Here is a 24,179-nt window from a genome sequence, read left to right on the forward strand (position 1 = left end):
CCTTAAACTAATGATGCAGAGAAGGAAGAGACAACTTCTCGCTCCATTTGAGACCAAAGGCAGTTGAGAAGGAACTGAGGGCGATTCACATGCACAGCACTAGATAGACTCAAGGCAAACAACAGGTGAGGGAGAGTGCATGTGCGGGCCAAATGGACACTGCTACCTAAAATCTCTGATTAGAGGCTCAGGGCACAAATACACCCACAGTGGAACACCTATAGGGACACTACTCAAAGAAGAAGTCTTGAATATGCAGCTAGGCCTGGTGAGTTACTGCTTTATAAATTATCAATTTGCTCCAGGACCATCATCTTCTGACACCTCAATCGCTGCTATCATCTCATCATTATTATCAGAAATAATTAACTAAATCAGAAAGTTAAGAAGTAAAGAAGTCTAAGTGTATTTACAATGAATCAATACTTTAAAATACAGGTATATTTCCACTGATGGTTTAGCATAACCATAGGCACCACACTTAAGATTCACATGAACCAATTATTGCATATTTGCATTACACTGTCTGGTACTCATTTTAAAAAACTAAGAATTCATGTGCAGAATACTCTGCTCTTGAACACTGGCTAAGTATATTATTCTCTTGCAACCCTTCTGAAAATTATTTAGTTTTTGTTTTAGGTGTGTAGTCAGTTATCAATTACGGATTACTATTACCTGTTGGCAGAAAAGCTGAGTAGCTTTAATCTACCATATAAATCAAGAACATTAAATCTTAACAGATATTTATTTTTCTCTGTTTGCTGAGAGAGTTTTTAAAAAAAGATTATATTACAAAGGCTAAATTATGTTTGTGTAATTCCTGTGAATTCCATTAGAGAGCAGACATGCACTGGGGTATAGTAAGATTGCAGCTATGATCTTCATTCATTCCTGCATAGTTTCTACAACACTTAAGCCTATGTTTATTTCATACCTGTCTATCCCATAAACGTAGACGACTGAAAACATCTCGCAAAAAGCAATTATCAGCAAGGGAATGGATCCAGCAAAACTGTCAAATAGTGCCAACCAATAGTTACCAGAATTCAGCACAAAAATAAAGGCAAGCAAATAAGACCCTGCACAAATCAAACCTGTAAATAAAGAGCAAAGTCAAATATTTTAGGCATAGAGTAAAGCATAAAGACTAATCAGAAATGTTCACTTCTAACTAATTTTAAGACTCAAGACAATTCCAAATTTCTTTAAAGATAATAGATACTGAAGAGCCATACAATATCTACCTGTAGAAAGTTCCTTAGGCCATTTTTCAGGTATGATATTAAGATCTTGCAAAGGTACAAGAACACCTTCCATGTTTCCAAACATAGATGACAAGCCTAAGCAGAACAGCATGATAAAGAAGAGAATAGACCACAAAGGTGAGACAGGCATTTTGGTGATAGCTTCAGTGAAGACTATAAAAGCCAAGCCAGTTCCTTCAACTCCCTGTAGAGAAATGACAGCAGACTCAAAATTTAGAAGCAACTGATACTATTTAGCATTTAAAAATACTTCCATGTATACTGTAGATGGTAATGAATTATATTGTACTATAGCTATACTTTTCTATTTATTTTCATAAATCAAACCTAATTCCGCATTATGTTTACTGTAACATATATAAACTCTATTACTGAGATAATGTTTCCAGAATGGACAATAACATAAAATATAATCAAACTATGTAACCAATTTTTTCCCTATAGTTTCCTCCTTATCACTGTCCCACAATTGTGCCATGAATAGAATGCTCACTGAAAACACTGGGAGTTCTGGTCGAAAAGGACTTCGGTAACAAGCCACTGTGCAGATGGAGGCATTATATCAGATTATAACAAGCCCAACAAGCTAATTTAGTTGGAGGCAGTCTTTAGAGGTACTCTTTTTGTGAACTCACTTTTTCATAGAACAACATCAATCCTAAACAGACCATCACTATAACTAGAAGTGCAGTTTTCACATTGCAATTCAGTAAGACAGTTTGAATTATGCTCTGAAACCACTCCTATTTCATGGGCAATAAACCCAAATACAAACTTTTAAAAATACTCACAGTTTTTAAATATATGTTAAATGTTATTTAGTTTGCAAAGTCAAGCACTCAAAAGCCTGAAAATACCAGATTTACAAATGCAAGAGCAATCTTGATTTCCCCAATTTGTGCAGCCATCCTGTGCACTGAATAAGGAAAATATAGTAGTGAAAATCCTGTCAAAATATAGTACATGATCATGAAATTAAAGACAGTATCCTAATGCATATACAAAGGGTCTAAGTTAAGATGTCCAGAGAACTGTAAATCTGACATTCCCTAACTTTTAAGTGCTTGTCTTTTGCAACCTAAATAGTTACCTCAAAGTTTTTTTCATATACATTTTCCTAACTTTTCTAAAAGAGAAAGGTAAAAATAAAATTCTCTTATATACAACTGTAACAACCCCTTCCCACCAACCAATCATCAGCAGGGTTTTAAACCTAAACCTTTAGCATGGCAGCACTGTCTGCAACTAACTGAATTACAGGATTAGCTGGCAGCAGGAGAAGGTTGTTGTCCCAGAGTGGGGTGGGATGGGTCCAGGGTTGCCTGTGGTTGGTTGGAGTGGGGCACTTGGCCCAGTTCTCTCTCCTCACCTTGGGAGTTGAGGGAAATCCTGCCCCACATTGTTCCCCAGAGGGAGACATGGGCCATGTTTTGGGTCCAGGCTGGGAATCCAGCCTTTCTTTCTTTTCTCCCACTATTGCTACTCTGGCAGCTCATAGGCTTTTCAAATATGGTGTTGTCTGCCACCACTTTAACAGTACAGTGAACCTGGGCTTAGAATATTTGTGGGTTTAGTTATTATTCTGGCTGGCTGCCAAAAGTTTCCTGAGGAATGAAAGTGAGAGGAGGGAAATATAAATGTTTAACACTTTATAGCTCAGCGAAAGCTGAATGGATTTTCATGAGCCAAAGAAAAAGCACTTCCCTAGTCCAAGGGCATTCCTTCTACCAAATATCAAAATCATGTTGTAAATGGAATAGATGTAAAAGCATCTCATAGAAAAGGTTGCACAAATCCTTTATAATGGAAAGCGTTAAGAAACTTAAATATCAGGTATGTTACCAGCTCACCTATAGTATAAACTTACATCAGTTAAGAAACTTTCGAGGTTACAGGTCTCAAACGTAAGGCCTACAAAAGTCCCTGGATCAGTCATGTTACACCACTTCTGCATCTGTTCGAAGTTTTCCTGGGTTACATTACCTTCTGGCAAATCGAAAGCATTTGTCAGGGTAAGAATATTTCTGTAAAAGTGAAATATAAATAATTGGAAATTAATGTTTGTATATAAGCAACCTAGATTTCATATTCATCATCAAATAAATTATCATTAATTCCATGTCTCATAGACTCATAGACTCTAGGACTGGAAGGGACCTCGAGAGGTCATCGAGTCCAGTCCCCTGCCCTCATGGCAGGACCAAATACTGTCTAGACCATCCCTAAAAGACATTTATCTAACCTACTCTTAAAAAGCACCAGAGATGGAGATTCCACAACTTCCCTAGGCAATCTATTCCAGTGTTTAACTACCCTGACAGTTAGGAACTTTTTCCTAATGTCCAACCTAAATCTCCCTTGCTGCAGTTTAAGCCCATTACTTCTTGTTCTATCATTGGAGGCTAAGGTGAACAAGTTTTCTCCCTCCTCCTGATGACACCCTTTTAGATACCTGAAAACTGCTATCATGTCCCCTCTCAGTCTTCTCTTTTCCAAACTAAACAAACCCAATTCCTTCAGCCTTCCTTCATAGGTCATGTTCTCAAGACCTTTAATCATTCTTGTTGCTCTTCTCTGGACCTTCTCCAATTTCTCCACATCTTTCTTGAAATGCGGTGCCCAGAACTGGACACAATACTCCAGTTGAGGCCTAACCAGCGCAGAGTAAAGCGGAAGAATGACTTCTCGTGTCTTGTGTACAACACACCTGTTAATACATCCCAGAATAACGTTTGCTTTTTTTGCAACAGTGTCACACTGTTGACTCATATTAAGCTTGTGGTCTACTATGACCCCTAGATCTCTTTCTGCCATACTCCTTCCTAGACAGCCTATTCCCATTCTGTATGAGTGAAACTGATTGTTCCTTCCTAAGTGGAGCACTTTGCATTTCTCTTTATTGAACTTCATCCTGTTTACCTCAGACCATTTCTCCAATTTGTTTAGAGCATTTTGAATTTTGACCCTGTCCTCCAAAGCAGTTGCAATCCCTCCCAGTTTGGTATCATCCGCAAACTTAACAAGCATACTTTCTATGCCAACATCTAAATCGTTGATGAAGATATTGAACAGAGCCGGTCCCAAAACAGACCCCTGCGGAACCCCACTTGTTATACCTTTCCAGCAGGATTGGGAGCCATTAATAACTACTCTCTGAGTACGGTTATCCAGCCAGTTATGCACCCACCTTATAGTAGCCCCATCTAAACTGTACTTTCCTAGTTTATCTATAAGAATATCATGCGAGACTGTATCAAATGCCTTACTGAAGTCTAGGTATATCACATCCACCGCTTCTCCCTTATCCACAAGGCTCGTTATCCTATCAAAGAATGCTATCAGATTAGTTTGACACGATTTGTTCTTTACAAATCCATGGTGGCTATTCCCTATCACCTTATCACCTTCCAAGTGTTTGCAGATGATTTCTTTAATTACTTGCTCCATTATCTTCCCTTGCACAGAAGTTAAACTAACTGGTCTGTAGTTTCCTGGGTTGTTTTTATTTCCCTTTTTATAGATGGGCACTATATTTGCCCTTTTCCAGTCTTCTGGAATCTCCCCCGTCTTCCATGATTTCCCAAAGATAATAGCTAGAGGCTCAGATACCTCCTCTATTAACTCCTTGAGTATTCTAGGATGCATTCATAGGAGTCATAAAGAAGACACAATAAAGAAAGATGTTGTATCTGTCTAGTTGTCTGTGTACAGGACTGAGAGCCAGGAAGCTCACTGAGTTTTGCAGGTACAAATGCTAATGTGGGGGGCCCTACTATGTGTCACTATGAAAGGGTCAGCCCAACCCCCAGTGATTGAGTAGGGAGGAGATAGGCAGAGAAGACAGCTGGCCCTTCTGCTCTCAGAGCCCTAGCTGGCTAGAGGACAAGGAGGAAATCCCACTCCTGACCTCCTGCTACCAGCTCTTCTTTCCCTGGAGAGGGGAATGCTGTTCCAGAGCAGTCCTGCCCATCTGGGTACAGGCTACAGGCCACCTGACTGACTCTGGGGTAAACTGACTGCCAGAGTGCAAAGAAAAGCCCTCATAGGTCAAAAGGAGAGCACATGTTGCTACTGGGAGGGGCAGACCTAAATGCAGCCTGAACCCAGGGCTAGGGAACTGATCCAGGGAACAGGGTGTATGCAACCCACATCCAGCACTGAATCATCCATTGTGTTCCATGCCTCAGTTCAGGAGACATTATGGAAAAAAATCTGCTGGCTTTGTACGAACCAATGAATGAGATCTTTAATGAAATGAAGGACACAGACATTATCAAAGAAAGTTACAGCACTTGGGCAGCCCCCATCATCCTAGTCATGAGAAAGCATGAAAATCCAATTCTGCGTGGACTGTTGGAAACTCAACCAATTTACACGTAAAGATGCACATCCCCTTCCTCAGTGAAACTGCTCTTCAATCTGCCTTCCTAATGATATGGCTAGCAGATGTTGGCAGATACAGATGGCCTTAGAGCAGTGGTCTCCAAACTTTTTTGCTCGTGCACCCCATCAGTAAAAAATTTTTGAGCACGTACCCCTGGCTCCCAGCCGAACTTTCCAGGGAAGTTAAAAAAAAAGCCGCTCGGACTCCTGGCCGAACTGCTGAGGGTGGGGGAAAAAAAAAGTGGTGCTGCTGCAGCGGTGCTCCTCCTGCCACGCACCCTGAAGGATCCTCTTGTTTAGTTTAAAAAAAAAACAGAAAAATCTTAAGAATTTATGGTGGCTTTTTATAAGTTCTTAAATTTATCTAATTAATTTTAATCAAAATTGAATACAAAACTATCATACTGATGTTTATTGAGGATTAGATACTGATCCCCTTACTCAGCTCTTATGTTTTGTAGCATCACTGATTGCAATGGGACTGTTCTTAGAGTAAGGTGATAAGCAACAGAGGTTTTTAAGGTCAGGCTTGACAAAGCCCTGGCTGGGATGATTTAGTTGGGAATTGGTCCTGCTTTGAGAAGGGGGTTGGACTAGATGACCTCCTGAGGTCCCTTCCAACCCTGATATTCTATGATTCTATGAGTGAGAGTGTCCAAATTAGGACACACTAGCTTTTGTTTTAACCATATCATTAACAAAAGGACAACAGAACAGATTTATGATGAATAGTTTACTTCTGAAATTCACCATTTTGTACTATTAAGTAGAATTGTATTCTTATAAGCTGTTTTCCTTTCTCAGATATTTCCTTTATGGGGGTTGAATCAAAATATACTTCATGATGTGGCAATAAATTATCCTCGCTGCAGAAATGTAGTCCAAATATAGCCAAACTGCTGAGGGAAGGGGAAAAAAAAAGCTGCTCAGACTCCCAGCCAAACTGCCAAAAGGAAAAAAAAAAAGTGGCGCTCCTCCTGCCGTGCATCCTGAAGGATCCTCTTGCGCACTCCACTTTGGAGACCACTGCCCTAGAGGACCAGGCATGATAGCATTTATCTTGCCAATGACATTCTGTGAATTTTCATGCATGCCATTCAGGCTTTTCAATGAGATGGAGATGTTCCAGTGACTGGTAGAGCATTGCCTAGGCAACAAGTATTTCCAGACTGTCCTTCTGTACCTGGATGACATCATTGTATTGTCAAAGGTTTATGAAAGTCACATGAACTATCTAGATGTTGCGTTCACCAAACTAATCCAATATGGGCTGAAGATTAAATCTTCAAAGTACCACCTGTTAAAGGAGAAAGTGGCATACCTCAATCATAACGAAAGAGCAGATAGGATCTTCTCTGACGTAGAAAAGATCCGAGTTGTTAAAATGTGGACAACCATTTTATATACATGCCTAGAGTTTGTTAAATACTACAAGACTTTCATAAAGGACTTTGCCAAGGCTGGGTTCACCAACATGCCCCATTATGAGGATTAAAGGGCAGAGTGGCCAATAGGAGTCTCATGGATTGGACTGAGGAATGTCAGGAGGTCTTTGAGTGTTTAAAGTTTGCCATGGTAGGAATACCAGTACTAGTTTACCTGGAACACATCCATATTTTCAAACTTTATACAGATACTAGCAACAAAGGACTGGGCACTGTCTTCTGTTAGGACCAGGATGTACAGGAGATGGCAATTGCATATGCCAGCTGAGAAATGATTGTATCAGAGTAGAATGACAAATGCTACAGCTCTTCCAAGCTAGAATTCCTGCCTCTGGACAAAGCCATAACTAAGAAGGGCTACTTAACAGCGGCTCACATCACTATATATACAGATCACATACATGAACTCTGCCAAACTGAGAACATTGGAGGAATGCTGGACCTCAAGGCTGCCTATCTATACTTATGCCAGAAATGCCCCAAAGCATAAAGGTTTAGAGATGATGGAAGTGTTAGAAATATTTCAGGATAACAGTGCTCTCTGGCACTGAGTGCAAACGGTTATCCTGGAAGCCACCAGACAGCTGGAAGCTGAGGCAGTGGATCCATTTATAGGAGCTGAGGTGAAGACTGGTATGTAGCACTTGGGATCCCAGGACAAATGAAGAAATTACCTCCACCAGGAGCTGAGATGGTTCTCCAAGCCTACCACAATGCTTCCAGCCACTTAAAAGCTAAAAAGACTATGATGGATGTCCGCAGGTGGTTTTACTGTGCGGACCTGACCCAAGGACATGCGGGAGTAGTGTGAGGACTGTAAGATCTGTACCTTTAAGAGGAAACCAGTACCAGGGAAAAGGACCTCCCTCAACCCAACAGAGATCAACTCATGTTTAGAGTTGTTAGTTCTTCCACTTGAAGGTGAAATCAAGCAAAAGTGAGTCATCCTACATCCTGATAATTGTAAATAACTAAATAAAGTTTCTAGCTGACAGTGCTTCAAGGACATCACTGTCAGATCAGCCTGAAACCAGGGGTAGAAAACCAACTCAGGAAGTTGGCTGGTGCACAGCTGCAGTCAGGCTGGAAGAGTAGTCCAGATTCAGTGAAGAAGCCCTGACCAGCACGATGACCATGTGAACAGACATACTGACCACCATCCTCTTTGTAAGGTCCCTTAACATGTTGAAAGCTGTTTTCAGGTATCCTCTTACTCTGTTTTTCTCAAGCCTAAACATGCTCAGTATTTTTGACCTTTCATCATAGTTCAAGTTTTCTAAACCTTTATCATTTTTGTTGCTCTCCTCCAATTTGTCCACATCTTTCCTAAGCTGTGGTGCCCAGAACTGGATACAGTGCTCCAGCTGAGGCCTCACCAGTATTGAGTAGAGGGAGACAATTATCTCTAATGTCTTACACACAACATTCCTGTTAATACACTTCAAAATGATACTTCACAATTGAATCACACTATTGACTCTCATTCAGTCTGTGATCCACTATAACCCCCAGATGCTTTTCATATGTATGACTTCTCATAGGACAGAGGTGGGCAAACTACAGTCCGCAGGCCACATCCAGCCTGCAAGACTGTACTGCCCAGCCCCTGAACTCCTGGCCCAGAAGGCTCACCACCAGCCCATCCCCTGCTGTCCGCTTTCCCCCACAGCCTCAGCTCGCTTGCTCCACCGCCAGCACAATGCTATGAGCTCCTGGGGCAGTGATCTGAGCTACATGGTGGCAGCGGCAGCTCCAGACAGCGCAGTTAGGGGGCAGGGAGTAGCGGGGGTTGGATAGAGGGCAGGGGAGTTCAGGATGGTGGTCAGGGGGCAGAGGTGTGGATAGGGGTCGGGCAGTCGGGGGTGGACAGGGGGTTGAATGGGGGCAGGGGTACTGGGGGGCAGTCAGGAAGGAGAGGGGGTTGGATGGGGTGGTGGGGGGCAGTCCGGGGCAGGGGTTCTGGGGGAAGACAGGGAGAAGGGGTGGTTGGATAGGACAGAGGTCCTTGGGGGGCCGTCAGGAATGAGAGGAAGGATTGGATGGGGCAGCATGGGTCCAGGGGTGGTCAGGGGACAGGGAGCGGCTGTGTGTGGATGGGGCAGGAGTCTGTCAGAGAACAGGGGGGGTTGGATGGGGCAGGAGTCTCGGGGGGGGATATAGGAGGCTGGGGCCGGGCCACAACCTCCTCCCCTAACCGACCCTCCATACAATTTACGAAACCCAATGCAACCCTCAGGCCAAAAAGTTTGCCCGCCCCATCATAGGAGTACATTAATAGTCCTTTTTTAACTAATTGATAAAATCTGGTATGTATCTAATAGTGGTATTTATTTCTTAGTTGATTCTCAGCTTCCCAATGGTTATGCAAGTGAACCAAGAGATTTGAGCCTAATGAGAAGCAAATAGATTATCCCACCACAAGGCATGTACTAAATTTGAATTTGGGACTAGCTTAGCAAACTGGGATGGCCCCACCACATTAAAAATTCCACACAAAGTGGTAAATCCAGCCCATATGGATTGTATAGGTTTCTTATTCTATAGATCCAATCTCGTCCTACTATGCAAGGATGGCAACTGCATTCCAGCTCCATGGAATCCAGCTTCATAGGAATTCTCTGCACAGCATCATTCAGAGAAAGATTGGGGAAAGACATAGATGTCTGGGAGAGGTTCAGAGGATCAAATGCTGTACAGATATTATGGGTTCTCCATTTTTCAGTGAGGATATCTTAAGGGCTATTTTGGCCATGAAGTACCTTATGTGGAGCAGCTGCACAGCCAATCCACATACCTGAGGAAGGGAGATGATTCTCACCTTTTTCTAAACATATTGCATCATTGCCCAGCTCAACTACTCAGTCTGGCTACTTGGCTGAGGATGTGCCCCAAATTGTTTGTTCCCACAAAGTACTCGGACTGCTATGTGCATAGTCAAATCTGCACACAGACATCTGGAGACCCGGGGCTGAAAATCTGTCCCTAAATTATGATAAAGAAAAATTATCTAAATCCTGCTCAAATAAACCAAACAAAAATTACTCACCTGTTCCCACTTGGGTCATGTAGACGTGTATAATAGGGTATACCAGCTATTCTTGCATTTATTATGCAAACATTTTAGGTCAAATAAGGATTTTAATTACTCTTTTTACAATACTTACTGGTAATAGTGAATATAAATATATTCAAAATTATGTTAACTTTTACAATTAAAGAAATTACTTTCATAACTAGGTATCAGCAGAATTGGTTCCACAAAATAGCTGGGGCATATTCATTGCTAGTGTGAGCTGTAGAGATAGTTGGATGTGGACTTTAAAAAACAATTTTTTTTGTCTAACTCTTCCATGGAAAAGTTCAAAATTTCTTTCAAAAAAATCAAAAATTGAAATTCTACAATTCAGAAATTATGCCAGGGTCTCATGAGAGTTGTAGTTATGGTTTCTCATGCTACCATTCATCTTTATAGCCTGGGTTCTATGGATGGATTATCTCTCCTGTGATGCAGCATAGTCTCACCTTGCGGTGAAGAGAAATGGTTACATCATGGGAGTCTCCAGCTTGGTGCATCATGGGAGATATAGTCCAGCTGAGGAGCCTAGTTTATACAGGAGAATGGGGACATGAGGAAACCAAACTACAACTCTCATGACAAACTGTATCAGGATATCTGAATCAAAATATCTTGGGTTTTGGCTAACTTGTTTTTGGTTTTCAAGCATTCAGTTTTTTGACAAAAATAAATAAATAAAAATTCAGTGGAAAACGATTCCTTTTCACATACACACATAAAAAAAGTTTGGTGGAAAACCCAATTTTCTGCAAAAATATTTTCATTGAACTAGTAAGAATACACAGTTCTGCTGAATTCAGTGGTAAATTGTCCCATTACATGTAAAACTATAGTTATTTCAGTATTCATGGTTAGTGGTGGCTATTTTGCCAATTTGATCTACCTCTGTGCCAATGGGAATTGCCTCCTTAATAGCTATTTCTGAAAGATCTGTATTGACAAAATTATCTCACAAAATGGAATATCAATGACTGGAACATCACTGTTCAGAACCTTCCAAGGCTAGGGTGCCTATAGGTAGAAGAAGCGGACAGGTCAAACAACTGCCGCTCATTAAGGTACCATCATTTTGGGTTATTTACTTTTCATTTACAATTAAATAAACACATCTTAGAAAATCAGATGATCAAAAGTTATTGATCTTGGACATGATCATGATTTTTTTTTTAAGTTACAGTCAGCAGTATGAGACCAGATCCTGTAACTGGTCCATAGGGCTCCTTGTGCAAGCAAATGCTATTCACATGAATAACAGAATAATTCTAACTGAACTAATGGTGTGGAAAGTCAGGCTGCTTCCACTCATGCTAAACAAAAGTCTGCATAATTAGGTTTTATTACAATTTACCTGCCGAAACAGTCATCATATCTCTCTGTTGCCCTGAACCCAATGATGGAGTATATGACAGTTGCTGCATAAATGGATGTGAAACCATTGATTATAGAGATAATCACAGCATCTTTCTCACAGTTGTTGCTGTAAATCAAAAGACAGAAACATCAATGAATTTTCACCAGTATATATATATATATATATATATATATATATATATATATATATATATATATATATATATATATATATATATATATATATATATATATATATATATATATATAATATTAAAAATTGGTTATTGGAATTATCATCGGATCAGGACACTAATTTATATGTATATAAAAAAATTTCTGAGAGTTTAGAAACAAATCAGTTAACTAGATTGAAATAAAATTAATTTAAAACTGTATCCTTAAAAAACTTTAACATTGCGCAGTCGTTTTTGTCTTTAGTTAGACTGAAGGAATAACACAGCTACATCAAATTTTCAAAACAGTTAAAATTAATCAATCACATGCAAAAGTTATATTTGAAGAAATAAATTTGTAATTAAGTTAAATTATTATGTGTCAGAGGATGAATTAGAATAAGAACACACATACTGGATCAGACCAAAGCTCCACCTAGTCTTCCGATAGTGGCCAATGCCAGTTGCCCCAGAGGGAAAGAACAGATAATCATCAAGTGATCCATCCTGTCACCCATTCCCAGCTTCTGGCAAACAGAGGCTAGGGACACCATCCTGGCAAATAGCCATCAATGGACCTATCCAACATGAACTTATCTAGTTTTTTTTTGAACCCTGTTACAGTCTTGGACTTCACAACATCCTCTGGCAAGGAGTTCCACAGGTTGTCTGTGCATTGTGTGAAGAAATACTTCCTTTTGTTTGTTTTAAACTTGTTTCTCATTAATTTTATTTGGTGACCCCTTGTTCTTGTGTTATGTTAATATAAGAATATAGAATGTAAGAGTATCACACTCATTCCCATGCTTGCAAGTTGGTTTTGTTGGGGGAAGGGGAAAAGAATAGGAATAATGTGACTTTTCCTAATCACTGTGACAGAGTGTCAGCCCTAGTGGCCAGTTTACATTTTACCCCTTACAAATCAAGAACTCTTGCATAGCTTATATTTGCTTTAAGGTTTTCTATACAATAAAAAAAGCTAGAAACTTTCTTAAAAAAAATTATCCTTGTCTTGTATCTATTCTCCCTGATCATGGGGGCTCTGCAGCTAGAGGCCCTGAGGGCCTCAAATGCCAGTTATCTGTGTGTGTAAATGAAAGCTTACACAAAGAGCACATCTACATTTTTGAGGTGTATTTCACCTGTATTTGAAAACTTCACCTGGGCTGAGAGATACTCACAACAATCATGAAACAATGAGAAGTCCTATGCATCCAGGGAGGGATAGCTCAGTAGTTTGAGCGTAGACGTGCTGAACCCAGAGTTGTGAGTTCAATTCTTGAGGGGGCCATTTGGGGAACTAGGGTGAAAATCTGGGGATTGGTCCTGCTTTGAGCAGGGGGTTGGACTAGATAACCTCCTAAGGTCCCTGCCAATCGTAATATTCTATGATTCACATCCAGAATAGTGTGCTCAAATAAGGCAAGATGCATCATATACACTGTGACAGATATTGCAACCCTTTGGGGACCATATTATATTAAGTTTATGTATCACTGTGGGTCATAAATTATATGCAACTCCAAGGAAGAGGGGTATCACACCTCCTCCATGAACCAAAACAGTGGGAGTGATTAAAGTGAATCACTCTGTAAACACCTCCAGAGAGGTATCACTCCCTGGGAGGCTTGCATATTCTGGTTCAAACTGGGTTTCTCAGAGACCAAGAGACAAAGAAAGGGATTTTTGATATAAAAAGACTGGCTTTTAACTGACTCAGGGACTACTTTCTCATCCAGAAAACAAACACCTGATACGTTTAGTGTGTTTAAATCTGTTTATTGTTTTGTTATGTCTTTTCTATATGCTTTTACTTTAAGAATAAATGTTCTTGCTGAGAAAAAACTGTGAGGTAACCTGAAACTGCTGGCAGTACACAGTTCATAGCCCTTGGAGAGAAAGCAACATACAGGCACTGGTTGTTAGGAAGACTGGCTTGCTGGGGATATCACAGAGAGCTGAGCCACCTTAAAATGTCCTGATCAGAAGGGAGCATAGGCAGCTGCAGTGGCACAGGAGCCAGCAAACAGAGCTGTAAACAGGGGAGTTTCAGTGGGAGTTCTGTTGGAGGAGAAGGTTTTTGTATTTTGTGTATTGTATTTTGTAGCTATATGTGTGGAGGCTGGTAGGGGCAGTATGCTGGGAGAGAAGCTGAGCTCTGATTGGGGGCAGGGCTTCTCTGTGTAGGGGTCCTATAAAGGTAGCCAGACAGTCAGGCAGCAGCATAGACAGCTGCAGCAGCACAGGAGCCAGCAAACAGAGCTGTAAACAGGGAAGTTTTAGTGGGAGTTGACAGGGGGAGTTTGCGGGACTAGGCAGAGGAATTAACAGGCTAGTGAAGGGAGGGAGTGGTGTTCTGCCAGCGTTCTGGTGCCTGTTGGGGGTTTGGTTTGCTGCAGGTGGTGGTGGTTTACTTTGGTTTGTGTTTCCTGGACTAACAGGTTTTAGGTGGGAAGGCTATGACCGATACAGAGGCAGCAGTGAAAGACACAATGAGGATGATTGGATGCGCAAGCTGCGGCATGTACATGATCCTGGAGGGGGTACCTGAAAAGAGTTTCGTCTGCATGAAGTGCCGCCTGATAGAGCTGATGGAAGAAAAGATCCGAGAATTGGAGATGCAGGTGGAAACTCTGGTCGAGTTTAGAAGGGGGTTCAAGCAGATGATGGAGCAAAGACATGAGGAGGCTGAAGGGAAAAGCTCAGACTTGCAGATGGTAGCAGGACCAAAGAATTCGGAGGGGAGACTGCTGGATGAGGAAAGTGGATGGTGGAAGCATCTGACTAAGAGAACCAGGCAGAGGAAAAGAAGGTTCTGCAAAGGAGAAATAAAACTCAGGAACAGGTTTGCAGAATTGGAAAATGAAGAAGGGGCACAGCAGGTGGTCGCTGAAGGTAAGAGGGCAAGGAAGAAGAGAAGAGCAGCTAGTCCTATAGGAAGAGGCGAAGAGTCAATGGAGACAACACCAAATATGAGCCCCAGGAGGATACGGGATGGATTGCGGAGGATTGCAAGGGACAATAGAAATTGAGAGGACTTGAAGCCAGAGGGGACAGGGGATAGACCGGAGAATCACACTGTCACCAGGAAAAGGCAGGTCTACATGATCGGGGACTCCTTACTGAGAAGAATAGACATGCCTGTAACTAGAGATGATCCAGAGAACAGGAGGGTGTGCTGTCTGCCAGGTGCTAAGATACGGGATGTGGACTTGAGGCTTTGGGATGTATGGCCACTGGGAAGCATTCATGGACAGAGGACTGTTCTCTCGGGATGGACTTCACCTGAGTAAGGAGGGAAATAGACTTCTAGGATGGAGGCTGGCACAACTGATTAAGAGAGCTTTAAACTAGGAATTTGGGGGAGATAGTTGGGAGATGTCCAGGTAATCTCCACGCCAGAATTTAACATTGAGAGAGAAGAAAACAAAGCAAGAAAGGATACAGTCGTGGGTAGGAGAATGGACATAAGGAGGAAAGGTAGTGTAGATACCAGTCTAATAAGTGATACTGGTAGTAGAATGTCTGTGCCTAATCAGATAAATGTAAGTGAAGCCAAACAGCAAAAATTAAGATGTTTGTACACTAATGCGAGGAGCATAGGAAACAAAATGGAGGAACTAGAGCTACTGGTGCAGGAAGTGAAACCAGATATTATAGGGATAAAAGAAACATAGTGGAATAGTAGTCATGACTGGAGTACAGGTATTGAAGGCTATGTGCTGTTTAGGAAAGACAGAAATAAAGGCAAAAGTGGTGGAGTAGCATTATATATCAATGATGAGGTAAACTGTAAAGAAATAAGAAGTGATGGAATGGATAAGACAGAGTCTGTCTGGGCAAAAATCACATTGGGAAAGAAACTACTAGATCCTCTCCTGGGATAGTGCTTGGGTGTGCTACAGACCGCCGGGATCTGATTTGGATATGGATAGAGACCTCTTTAATGAAGTAAACACTAATGGGAATTGTGTGATCATGGGAGACTTTAACTTCCCACATATAGACTTGAGAACAAGTGCTAGTAATAATAATAGGGCTCAGATTTTCCTGGATGCGATAGCTGATGGATTCCTTCACCAAATAGTTGCTGAACCAACAAGAGGGAATGCCATTTTAGATTCGGTTTTGGTGAGTAGTGAATACCTCATAGAAGACATGGTTGTAGGGGACAACCTTGGTTCGAGTGATCATGAGCTAATTCAGTTCAAACTAGATGGAAGGATAAACAAAAATAGAACTAAAGGCAGAGGAGGCCTGGAATTACTTCAAGTCAAAGTTGCAGAAACTATCAGAAGCCTGCATCCCAAGAAAGGGGAAAAAATTCAGAGGCAGGAGTTGTAGACCAAGCTGGATGAGCAGGCATCTCAGAGAGGCGATTAAGAAAAAGCAGAAAGCCTACAAGGAGTGGAAGATGGGAGGGATTAGCAAGGAAAGCTACCTTATTGAGGTCAGAACATGTAGGGATAAAGTGAGAAAGGCCAAAAGCCATGTAGAGTTGGACCTTGCAAAGGGAATTAAAACCAATAGTAAAAGGTTCTATAGCCATATAAATAAGAAGAAAACAAAGAAAGAAGAAGTGGGACTGTTAAACACTTAGGATGGATTGGAGGTTAAGGATAATCTAGGCATGGCCCAATATCTAAATAAATACTTTGCCTCAGTCTTTAATGAGGAACTTAGGTATAGTGGTAGGATGACAAATGGGAATGAGGATATGGAGGTAGATATTACCACATCCAAGGAAGAAGCTAAACTCGAATAGCTTAATGGGAGGAAATCAGAGGGCCCAGATAATCTTCATCCAAGAATATTAAAAGAATTGGCACATGAAACTGAAAGCCAATTAGCAAGAATTTTTAATGAATCAGTAAACTCAGGGGTTGTACCGTACGACTGGAGATTTGCTAACATAGTTCCTATTTTTAAGAAAGGGAAAAAAAGTGATCCGAGTAACTATAGGCCTGTTAGTTTAACATCTGTAGTATGCAAGGTCTTGGAAAAAATTTTGAAGGAGAAAGTAGTTAAGGACATTGAGGTCAATGGTAATTGGGACAAAATGCAACATGGTTTTACAAAAGGTAGATCATGCCAAACCAACCTGATCTCCTTCTTTGAGAGGGTAACAGATTTTCAAGACAAAGGAAACGCAGTGGATCTAATTTACCTCAATTTCAGTAAGGCATTTGATACGATTCCACATGGGGAATTATTAGCTAAATTGGAAAAGATGGGGATCAGTATGAAAATTGAAAGGTGGATAAGGAACTGGTTAAAGGGGAGACTACAATGGGTCATGCTGAAAGGTGAACTGTCAGGCTGAAAGGAGGTTACTAGTGGAGTTCCTCAGGGAACAGTTTTGGGACCAATCTTATTTAATCTTTTTATTACTGACATTGGCACAAAAAGTGGGAATGTGGTAATAAAGTTTGCAGATAACACAAAGCTGGGAGGTATTGCTAACACAGAGAAGGACCGGGATGTCATACAGGAAGATATGGATGACCTTGTAAACTAGAGTAATAGTAATAGGATGAAATTTAATGGTGAAAAGTGCAAGGTCATGCATTTAGGGATTAATAACAAGAATTTTGATTATAAACTGGGGACACATCAGTTGGAAGTGACAGAGGAGGAGAAAGACCTTGGAGTATTGGTTGATTATAGGATGACTATGAGCCGCCAATGTGATATGGCTGTTAAAAAAGCTAATGTGGTTTTCAGATGCATCAGGCGAGATATTTCCAGTAAAAATAAGGAGGTGTTAGTACCATTATACAAGGCACTGGTGAGACCTCATCTGAAATACTGTGTGCAGTTCTGGTCTCCCATGTTTAAGAAAGATAAATTCAAACTGGAACATGTACAGAGAAGGGCTACTAGGATGATCAGAGGAATGGAAAACCTGTCTTATGAAAGGAAACTGAAAGAGTTTGGCTTGTTTAGCCTAACCAAAAGAAGGCTGAGGGGGGGATATGATTGCTCTTTATAAATATATCAGAGGGATAAATATCAGGGAGAGAAAGGAATTATTTAAGCTTAGTACCAATGTGGACGCAAGAAGAAATGGATATAAACTGGACACTAGGAAGTTTAGACATGAAATTAGACGAAGGTTTCTAATCATTAGAGTGAAGTTCTGGAACAGCCTTCCAAGGGGAGTAGTGGGGTCAAAAGACATATCTGGCTTCAAGACTAAGCTTGATAAGTTTATGGAGGGGATGATATGATGGGATAGCCTAATATTGACAATTAATTTGGCAATTGATCTTTGATTATAAGCAGGTAAGTATGCCTCGTGGTCTGTGATGGGATGTTAGATGGGGTGGGTTCTGAGTTACTACAGAGAATTCTTTCCTGGGTGCTGGCTGATGAGTCTTGCCATATGCTCAGGGTTTAACCGATCACCATATTTGGGGTCGGAAAGGAATTTTCCTCTGCAATTTTCACTCCATGCATCTGAAGAAGTACGTTTTTTACCCACAAAAGCTTATGCCCAAATATATGTTAATCTTTAAGGTGCCACCGGACTCCTTGTTGTTATTGTCCACTATGTGTGGAGAAAACTCAGGTATAGTATGTGAAATGCCATGAACTGCCCAAAGATGGAATTTCTTTGGAATTGTCCTATTTAGGGAGCAGGGATTACCCAGCTGCAGACTTTATTTGGATTCTGCTTCTTAAATTTACAGAGTTGTTGAGCCCTACAGAGGCTCTGGCTATCTATCCAGGAGCCTTTTGACGCTACACTGCTTCTGGACCCCATGGCATGATGAGTTCTGAAAAAAAAACAAGTTCCCACAGACTGGCCTATTTTGCCATTTCCTCCCCTACTTTATAGCTTTGCTCCAAAGGGTGAGGGAGGGAAAGGGGGAAGAGACATTCAGTATGTAGTGACTCACATCATACAGCTTTATTATGCTGAATTCATTAGTATTATAGTGCATTAGTGTGCTCTGCTAGGATATGAAAAAAGAACAAGTGTTTTCAAAGGATGCAGAGAAAAGGGGGTTGAAGTTGTACTCTTTTATCCCTCCAAAGAAGATGTACTGGGTCTGAGTCTAACTGCAACACTGTATCTCAAATAATGAAATACTGACATCAAATTGTATTTTTTGTGCTTGCTACTTACTGAATAGAATTGTAACTAGAGAAGGCGATAAGGCCTCCAAAGGCAAGGGAGAAAGAGTAGAACACCTGGGCTCCAGCATCCAGCCATGTGACTGGGTTAGTCAATTCATTAACCTGAGGTATAAGACAAAAAGCTTCGTGAATGTATAATATGACATCTTATGTTATATAATATTACAGCTTATGCTGAATATCAGAAAGTGATACTAGTGACTGGAACAAGATCATTGGAGATAATGGTACATAGTTAATTCTCACTCTTAAAACATGGACAGCAAACAAAATGAGTGCTTTCATAAACTTTTCTTTGTGTTTCTTATGTGTTAAAATTAAATATAAGTAGTTTTTTAAACAAATATATAAAAAGACAAGATTGTCTTCCTTTAGGTGACAGTAGGTTCCTTATCTCTTTCCTCCAAAAGTATTTAAGTTGTACCACTTAACACTGATTGATCAACAGATAAACCCTGATATCTTGGCTTCCCATGGCAGCTGAACACTTCTTTCAGTGAGTAACTGTTCTGAAAATAAATCATTTTAATACAGATATCTGGACAGAAAATTCCAAGATAGGACTGTAATCCCATTCTAAATCCACCATTTATGTTTCAAACTCAGGCTGAGTGCTTTCTACTGGTAGAGTATGGAAGCATTCTAGAAGCAGAATGTAGTAGGAGGTGAGAAAACAGTTCACATTGTTCTGGAATGATCCCTCTGGCCCATTCAGGAGTTCAACAACATAATTTGAGGGCAGCATGTATTCTTTCATGGCTGAAAGAATAATCAGCATGATATGGTGATAGGTTTGAGACTGTCTACAACAGAAGACCCAAATGGCTAGCATGCAATTATTAACAATTTCCTAATGTGTTCCACTGGGAGCTGCAAGCAGCTGTACCTGCGGATGCTCAGATAAACAAAGCATCTTGCAGCCTGCCAGGGGCTTACCCTGAACAAACTGCAAACCAAGTTTGGGAACCACTGCTGTAATGCAAAGAAGGGCTCTACCACCCAACTCAAGCCTTAAGGAAATGGCTTGTAGGATGCCTGAAGGATAGTCAGAATACATACTGATAGAAGGGGTTTATTTTCTACTTGTCCTTAATGATACAGATATCTACTTAATGGCCTTATTCACAGACAAAAGAATCCAATCACTTACATTGGGAGTGAATAGATATACAATTCCATTGACTGATCCTTTCAATGTCAAGCCACGGATCAGGAAAATGGTAAGCACAACATAAGGAAGAGTTGATGTTACATACACTGCCTGAGGAAGGAACATATAAATATTTAAAATTATAACATAAATAGTTTCTTGAAAAATAAAGAAATGAGAGGAGAAAACAATTAAATGTGGAACAACAGATAAACAACAGAAAATAGTGTCAAACTGGTCATGATTAACATACTGTTGGAATGCTTGTGTTTGACAAATGCAGTACACATGTATATTTTGAGTTATTAATATATATATAGAGAGAGTCAGTGCTCAATTTAAGGCAAGTTGTAACTCTTCAGCATTGAAGTCATGACTGCAAACTATGAAAGACAAATCTACAACCTGATGTCTGATTATTACTGTTGCTATTACAAAAATTTGGGAGCTTCTGAATGCTCAACATTTTAAAAAATAAGGGTATTTATTTAAGTGCTTAACTATGCACTTAGGAACCTAACTTTAGGTACTGGGACTCATTTTTGAAAACCTTGGATTTGGTATTTAGATAGTAAGTATTGAGGGATGAGCACAAACCCCAATAAGGGTAGACACACATGATTTGAGAATGGTCAGACCAAAAAGATCAGTCTATTGGATCATTCATTAAGACATCTTAAAGGTAAGTAAGATACAGAATGAGAGAAAGGCTTGTTGAGATCATGGAGCTGGATCCTACTGAATCCACACATACATTGAATTCTCATTCATCCTGCTTCCCTGTTCAAAAGGATTACTGAGATATGACATTTTTAAAAAAATTGATATTGGCAATAGGGTTACTTTTGCTTATGAAATATGTAGCTTTTATAATATAACTAGTTTCACATATCCTCCTGTATAAATAGGGAATCACAATAGAATTTGTATATCTCACTCTCATATAAAACAAAATGTAGTACCTTTCCTGTTGTTTCAATGCCTCTGATTGTGCACACATACAGTACTCCCCAGGCACATGTTAAACACAGTAAAAGCCACCACTGTATGGTGCCTGAATCATCAATGGAACTGGAAATATTTAAAGTTTCTCTATACCAGAAATAATCTACAGGAGAACTCTTGGCACACTCGTCTACGTAATCTGTAACCATAAAAAGATGGTAATTCAGTAAATTTATTATAGATATGTAAAATAATTATACACCAATTGTATCCTAAATTACAGAACTGTAATCCCACTGAAATTTGTTTGGTAAATCTCAGAACCTCTTAGAACCTGGTTTCATGGGAAACTGATAGATTCTTACAGAAGGAGGCCAGCCTAATTGCAATTCTCATGGAGAATTTGTTGTTTTTTTAAACCTACCCTATATACGAAATCTGTGAAGCTGAACGGGAGGAAGACCCTTGTATATGAGTTTCCTTTCCCATTTTTTATTGACTAGCTATGAGGAGCTTATGGTGGCTTGGGGAGAATAAAATGGGGAGGGAAGTTATGAAAACAGGTATAATTTCTACAGTATGTATTTTTGCTTTTTTTCCCCTCCAAGTAAAAGAGATGTATGCATGGGTGTTCTTTAGGGAGAGCTTCCCTCTCCAAACTCAATTAAAAAAAAATCTTTGGGCCTTCCATTGCTTTTATCTTGCAAGAGATCTTGTCTGAGAATTCCCTTCTGGAATGTCCTTGAAGCAAGAGTCCCTATTGCCATTAATTGTCCTCTTTCTTATAATATAAAGGGCACAATTCTAGAGTTGGAGCAGTGTACAGATGGATCTACTGGTTGTTAATTTCTCTGCATGAACAGGTAAGTTTAGCCAAATGTTAATGTATACATCTAGGAACTAAGAAAATAGTGATATCATAGGGGGACTCTATCCTGGGAAGTAGTGACTCTGATAAAGATTTGGGGTCATGGTGGACAATCAGCTGAACATGAGCTCCCAGTTCAACACTGTGGCCAGAAAGATTAATGCAATCCTTGGAAGCAAACACAGGGGAATCCTGAGGAGGAGTAGAGAGGTTTGTATTTGTCTTTGGCACTGGTGCATCAGTTGCTGGAATATTGTATCCAGTTTTGGTGTCCACAGTTCAAGAAGGATGTTGAGAAAGGTTCAGGGAATGATTAAAGGATTAGAAAATATGCTTTATAGTGATAGACTGAAGGAGCTCAAGATTTAGCTTAATAAAGAGAATAAAGGGTCACTTGATTACAGTCTATAAACATTTATTTGGGGAAAAATATTTAATAATGGGCTCTTCTGTCTAGCAGAGAAAGGTATAATACGATCCAATGGCTGGAAATTGAAGCTAGACAAATTCAGACTGGAAATAAGGCATACATTTTTAATGGTTAGAGTAATTAATCATTGGAACAATTTAGCAATGGTTGTGGTGGATTCTCTCTCATGGAACATTTTAAAATCAAGATTAAATGTTTTTCTAAAACAGACGCTCTAGGAATTGTTTTTGGGAATTTCTGGGGCCTGTTTTATACAGAATGCTTCCTGTCACAGGGCAGCTGGCGCCAGTACTCATGGTCAGGGAGACCTGACTCTAGAGGAGAAGCAATTCATTGGACTCACAGTCCAAAATATGCCAGGCTGATGGCCACCAGGCCGCAATTGTGGAAAATGAACTAGGCAACAGGACAAGTTCCGAGGAGCTGAAACAGAGGGTGAACAAGCCCTGTGGTTCCTGACAGAGCACTCTGGAAAGCACAGCCAGATATGATTAATGTAATAGACAATCAGGAAGTTACAGGAGCCGAAAGTCACTGTGGATGGACAACACACACTGGAGCAGAAAGGCAGCACTTTGCTTCCACTTCAGGTTCAGCTGCCACTTAAAATCCTTCAGCAAACAGAAAAGTTGCAGGAGCAACTGCAGGAGATCTGGGCCAATAACAACATACCCACCAAGTCCAGCAACAGCTGTTGGAGGTTGAGTTATAATGGGAGATGAAGAAAGAAGAGAAAGAGGCTGCTAAAGAAGCAACTTGGGAGTCTGAACATGGCGAAGCAACTCAAGACCTCCCAGCTTCAGGAAGAGCTGAATAAGTTCACCAATAAACTGAAGCATAAGCATAAGCATAAGCAGCTATAGTTGGAGAAGGAAGCTTTTTACAATGATAGCAGGATCAAAATCAATGTGCTTCAACAAAGGACAGATGGCGAGCTGAAACCTCTGCAACTCCACAATCAGAAACTGCAACAGCTATACCATCTCACTCTGGTGTGTACGACCAGCTGCAAAGCCAGCAGAAGCAACATGAAGTGGCTCTGCAAGCCCTCCAGGACCGGATCTGGACATTGAAGACCCAGGACACAGTGCAAAGCCTAGAACTGCAATAGCAGCAGAATGAGGAGGTGATTGTGAGACAACACCTAACTACAGGAATCCAGCTAAGTCAAGGGCCCCCTCCTGTAGCAAGTTAAGGAACTGAAAGGACAGAAATGATAGTCCAGGAGAGAGAAGACCTGTGTGAAGTGGGCATGAACATGGACCTTGAGATGGAAAACATGATAACTGTTTACTAAGGGGCTTGCATCCCCACAGGGGAGTGGGCAACAGTCCAAGCATTCTGGAAGATGGTGCAGGAAAATAGATTCATCACTCAGCGAAGGATTTATTATCAATACCTGCCAATACAGAATTGACTATAGAAGCTGCAGTATTGGTGGTAGCCTAGACAGCTACCGAACTCCTCATGAACAAGGTTAGAAGACAGACAACCTTAGAAAACATGGTTGCTACAGCCCACAGGGCAAAGTAGAAATCATAGAAGATTAAGGTTCGAAGAGACCTCAGGTGGTCATCTAGTCCAACCCCCTGCTCAAAGCAGGACTAACTCCAACTAAATCATCCCAGCCAGCACTTTGTCAAGCCAGTCCTGAAAAACTTCCAAGGATGGAGTTTCCACTACCTCCCGAGGTAACCCATTCCAGTGCTTCACCACCCTCCTAGTGAAATAGCTTTTCCTAATACCCATCCAAGACCTCCTCCACTGCAACTTGAGACCATTGCTTCTTGTTCTGTCATCTGCCACCACTGAGAACAGCCTAGCTCCATCCTTTTTGGAACCACCCCTCCCCTCTAGGTAGTTGAAGACTGCTATCACTCTTCTCTTCTGCAGATTAATAAGCCCAGTTCCCTCAGCCTCTCCTCATAACTCATGTGCCCCAGAC

General features: G+C 40.7%; 1 protein-coding gene across 1 annotated transcript in view; it reads right to left on the reverse strand.

Moving 5' to 3' along the window:
- SLC6A19 (solute carrier family 6 member 19) overlaps window positions 1-24,179 on the reverse strand; it is an 83,643-nt gene that overhangs the window by 26,337 nt on the left and 33,127 nt on the right. Inside the window, exons 4-10 of the mRNA XM_030549372.1 lie at window positions 20,954-21,135; window positions 19,992-20,102; window positions 18,831-18,943; window positions 11,521-11,649; window positions 3,136-3,292; window positions 1,248-1,452; window positions 938-1,097 (exon numbers count right to left, since the gene is read on the reverse strand). Of these exons, the coding sequence (XP_030405232.1) occupies window positions 938-1,097; window positions 1,248-1,452; window positions 3,136-3,292; window positions 11,521-11,649; window positions 18,831-18,943; window positions 19,992-20,102; window positions 20,954-21,135 (1,057 nt within the window). The remainder of the gene's footprint in view (window positions 1-937; window positions 1,098-1,247; window positions 1,453-3,135; window positions 3,293-11,520; window positions 11,650-18,830; window positions 18,944-19,991; window positions 20,103-20,953; window positions 21,136-24,179) is intronic.

The sequence above is a fragment of the Gopherus evgoodei genome, chromosome 2, assembly GCF_007399415.2.
Source record: "Gopherus evgoodei ecotype Sinaloan lineage chromosome 2, rGopEvg1_v1.p, whole genome shotgun sequence".
In the NCBI taxonomy this organism is placed as follows: domain Eukaryota; kingdom Metazoa; phylum Chordata; order Testudines; family Testudinidae; genus Gopherus; species Gopherus evgoodei.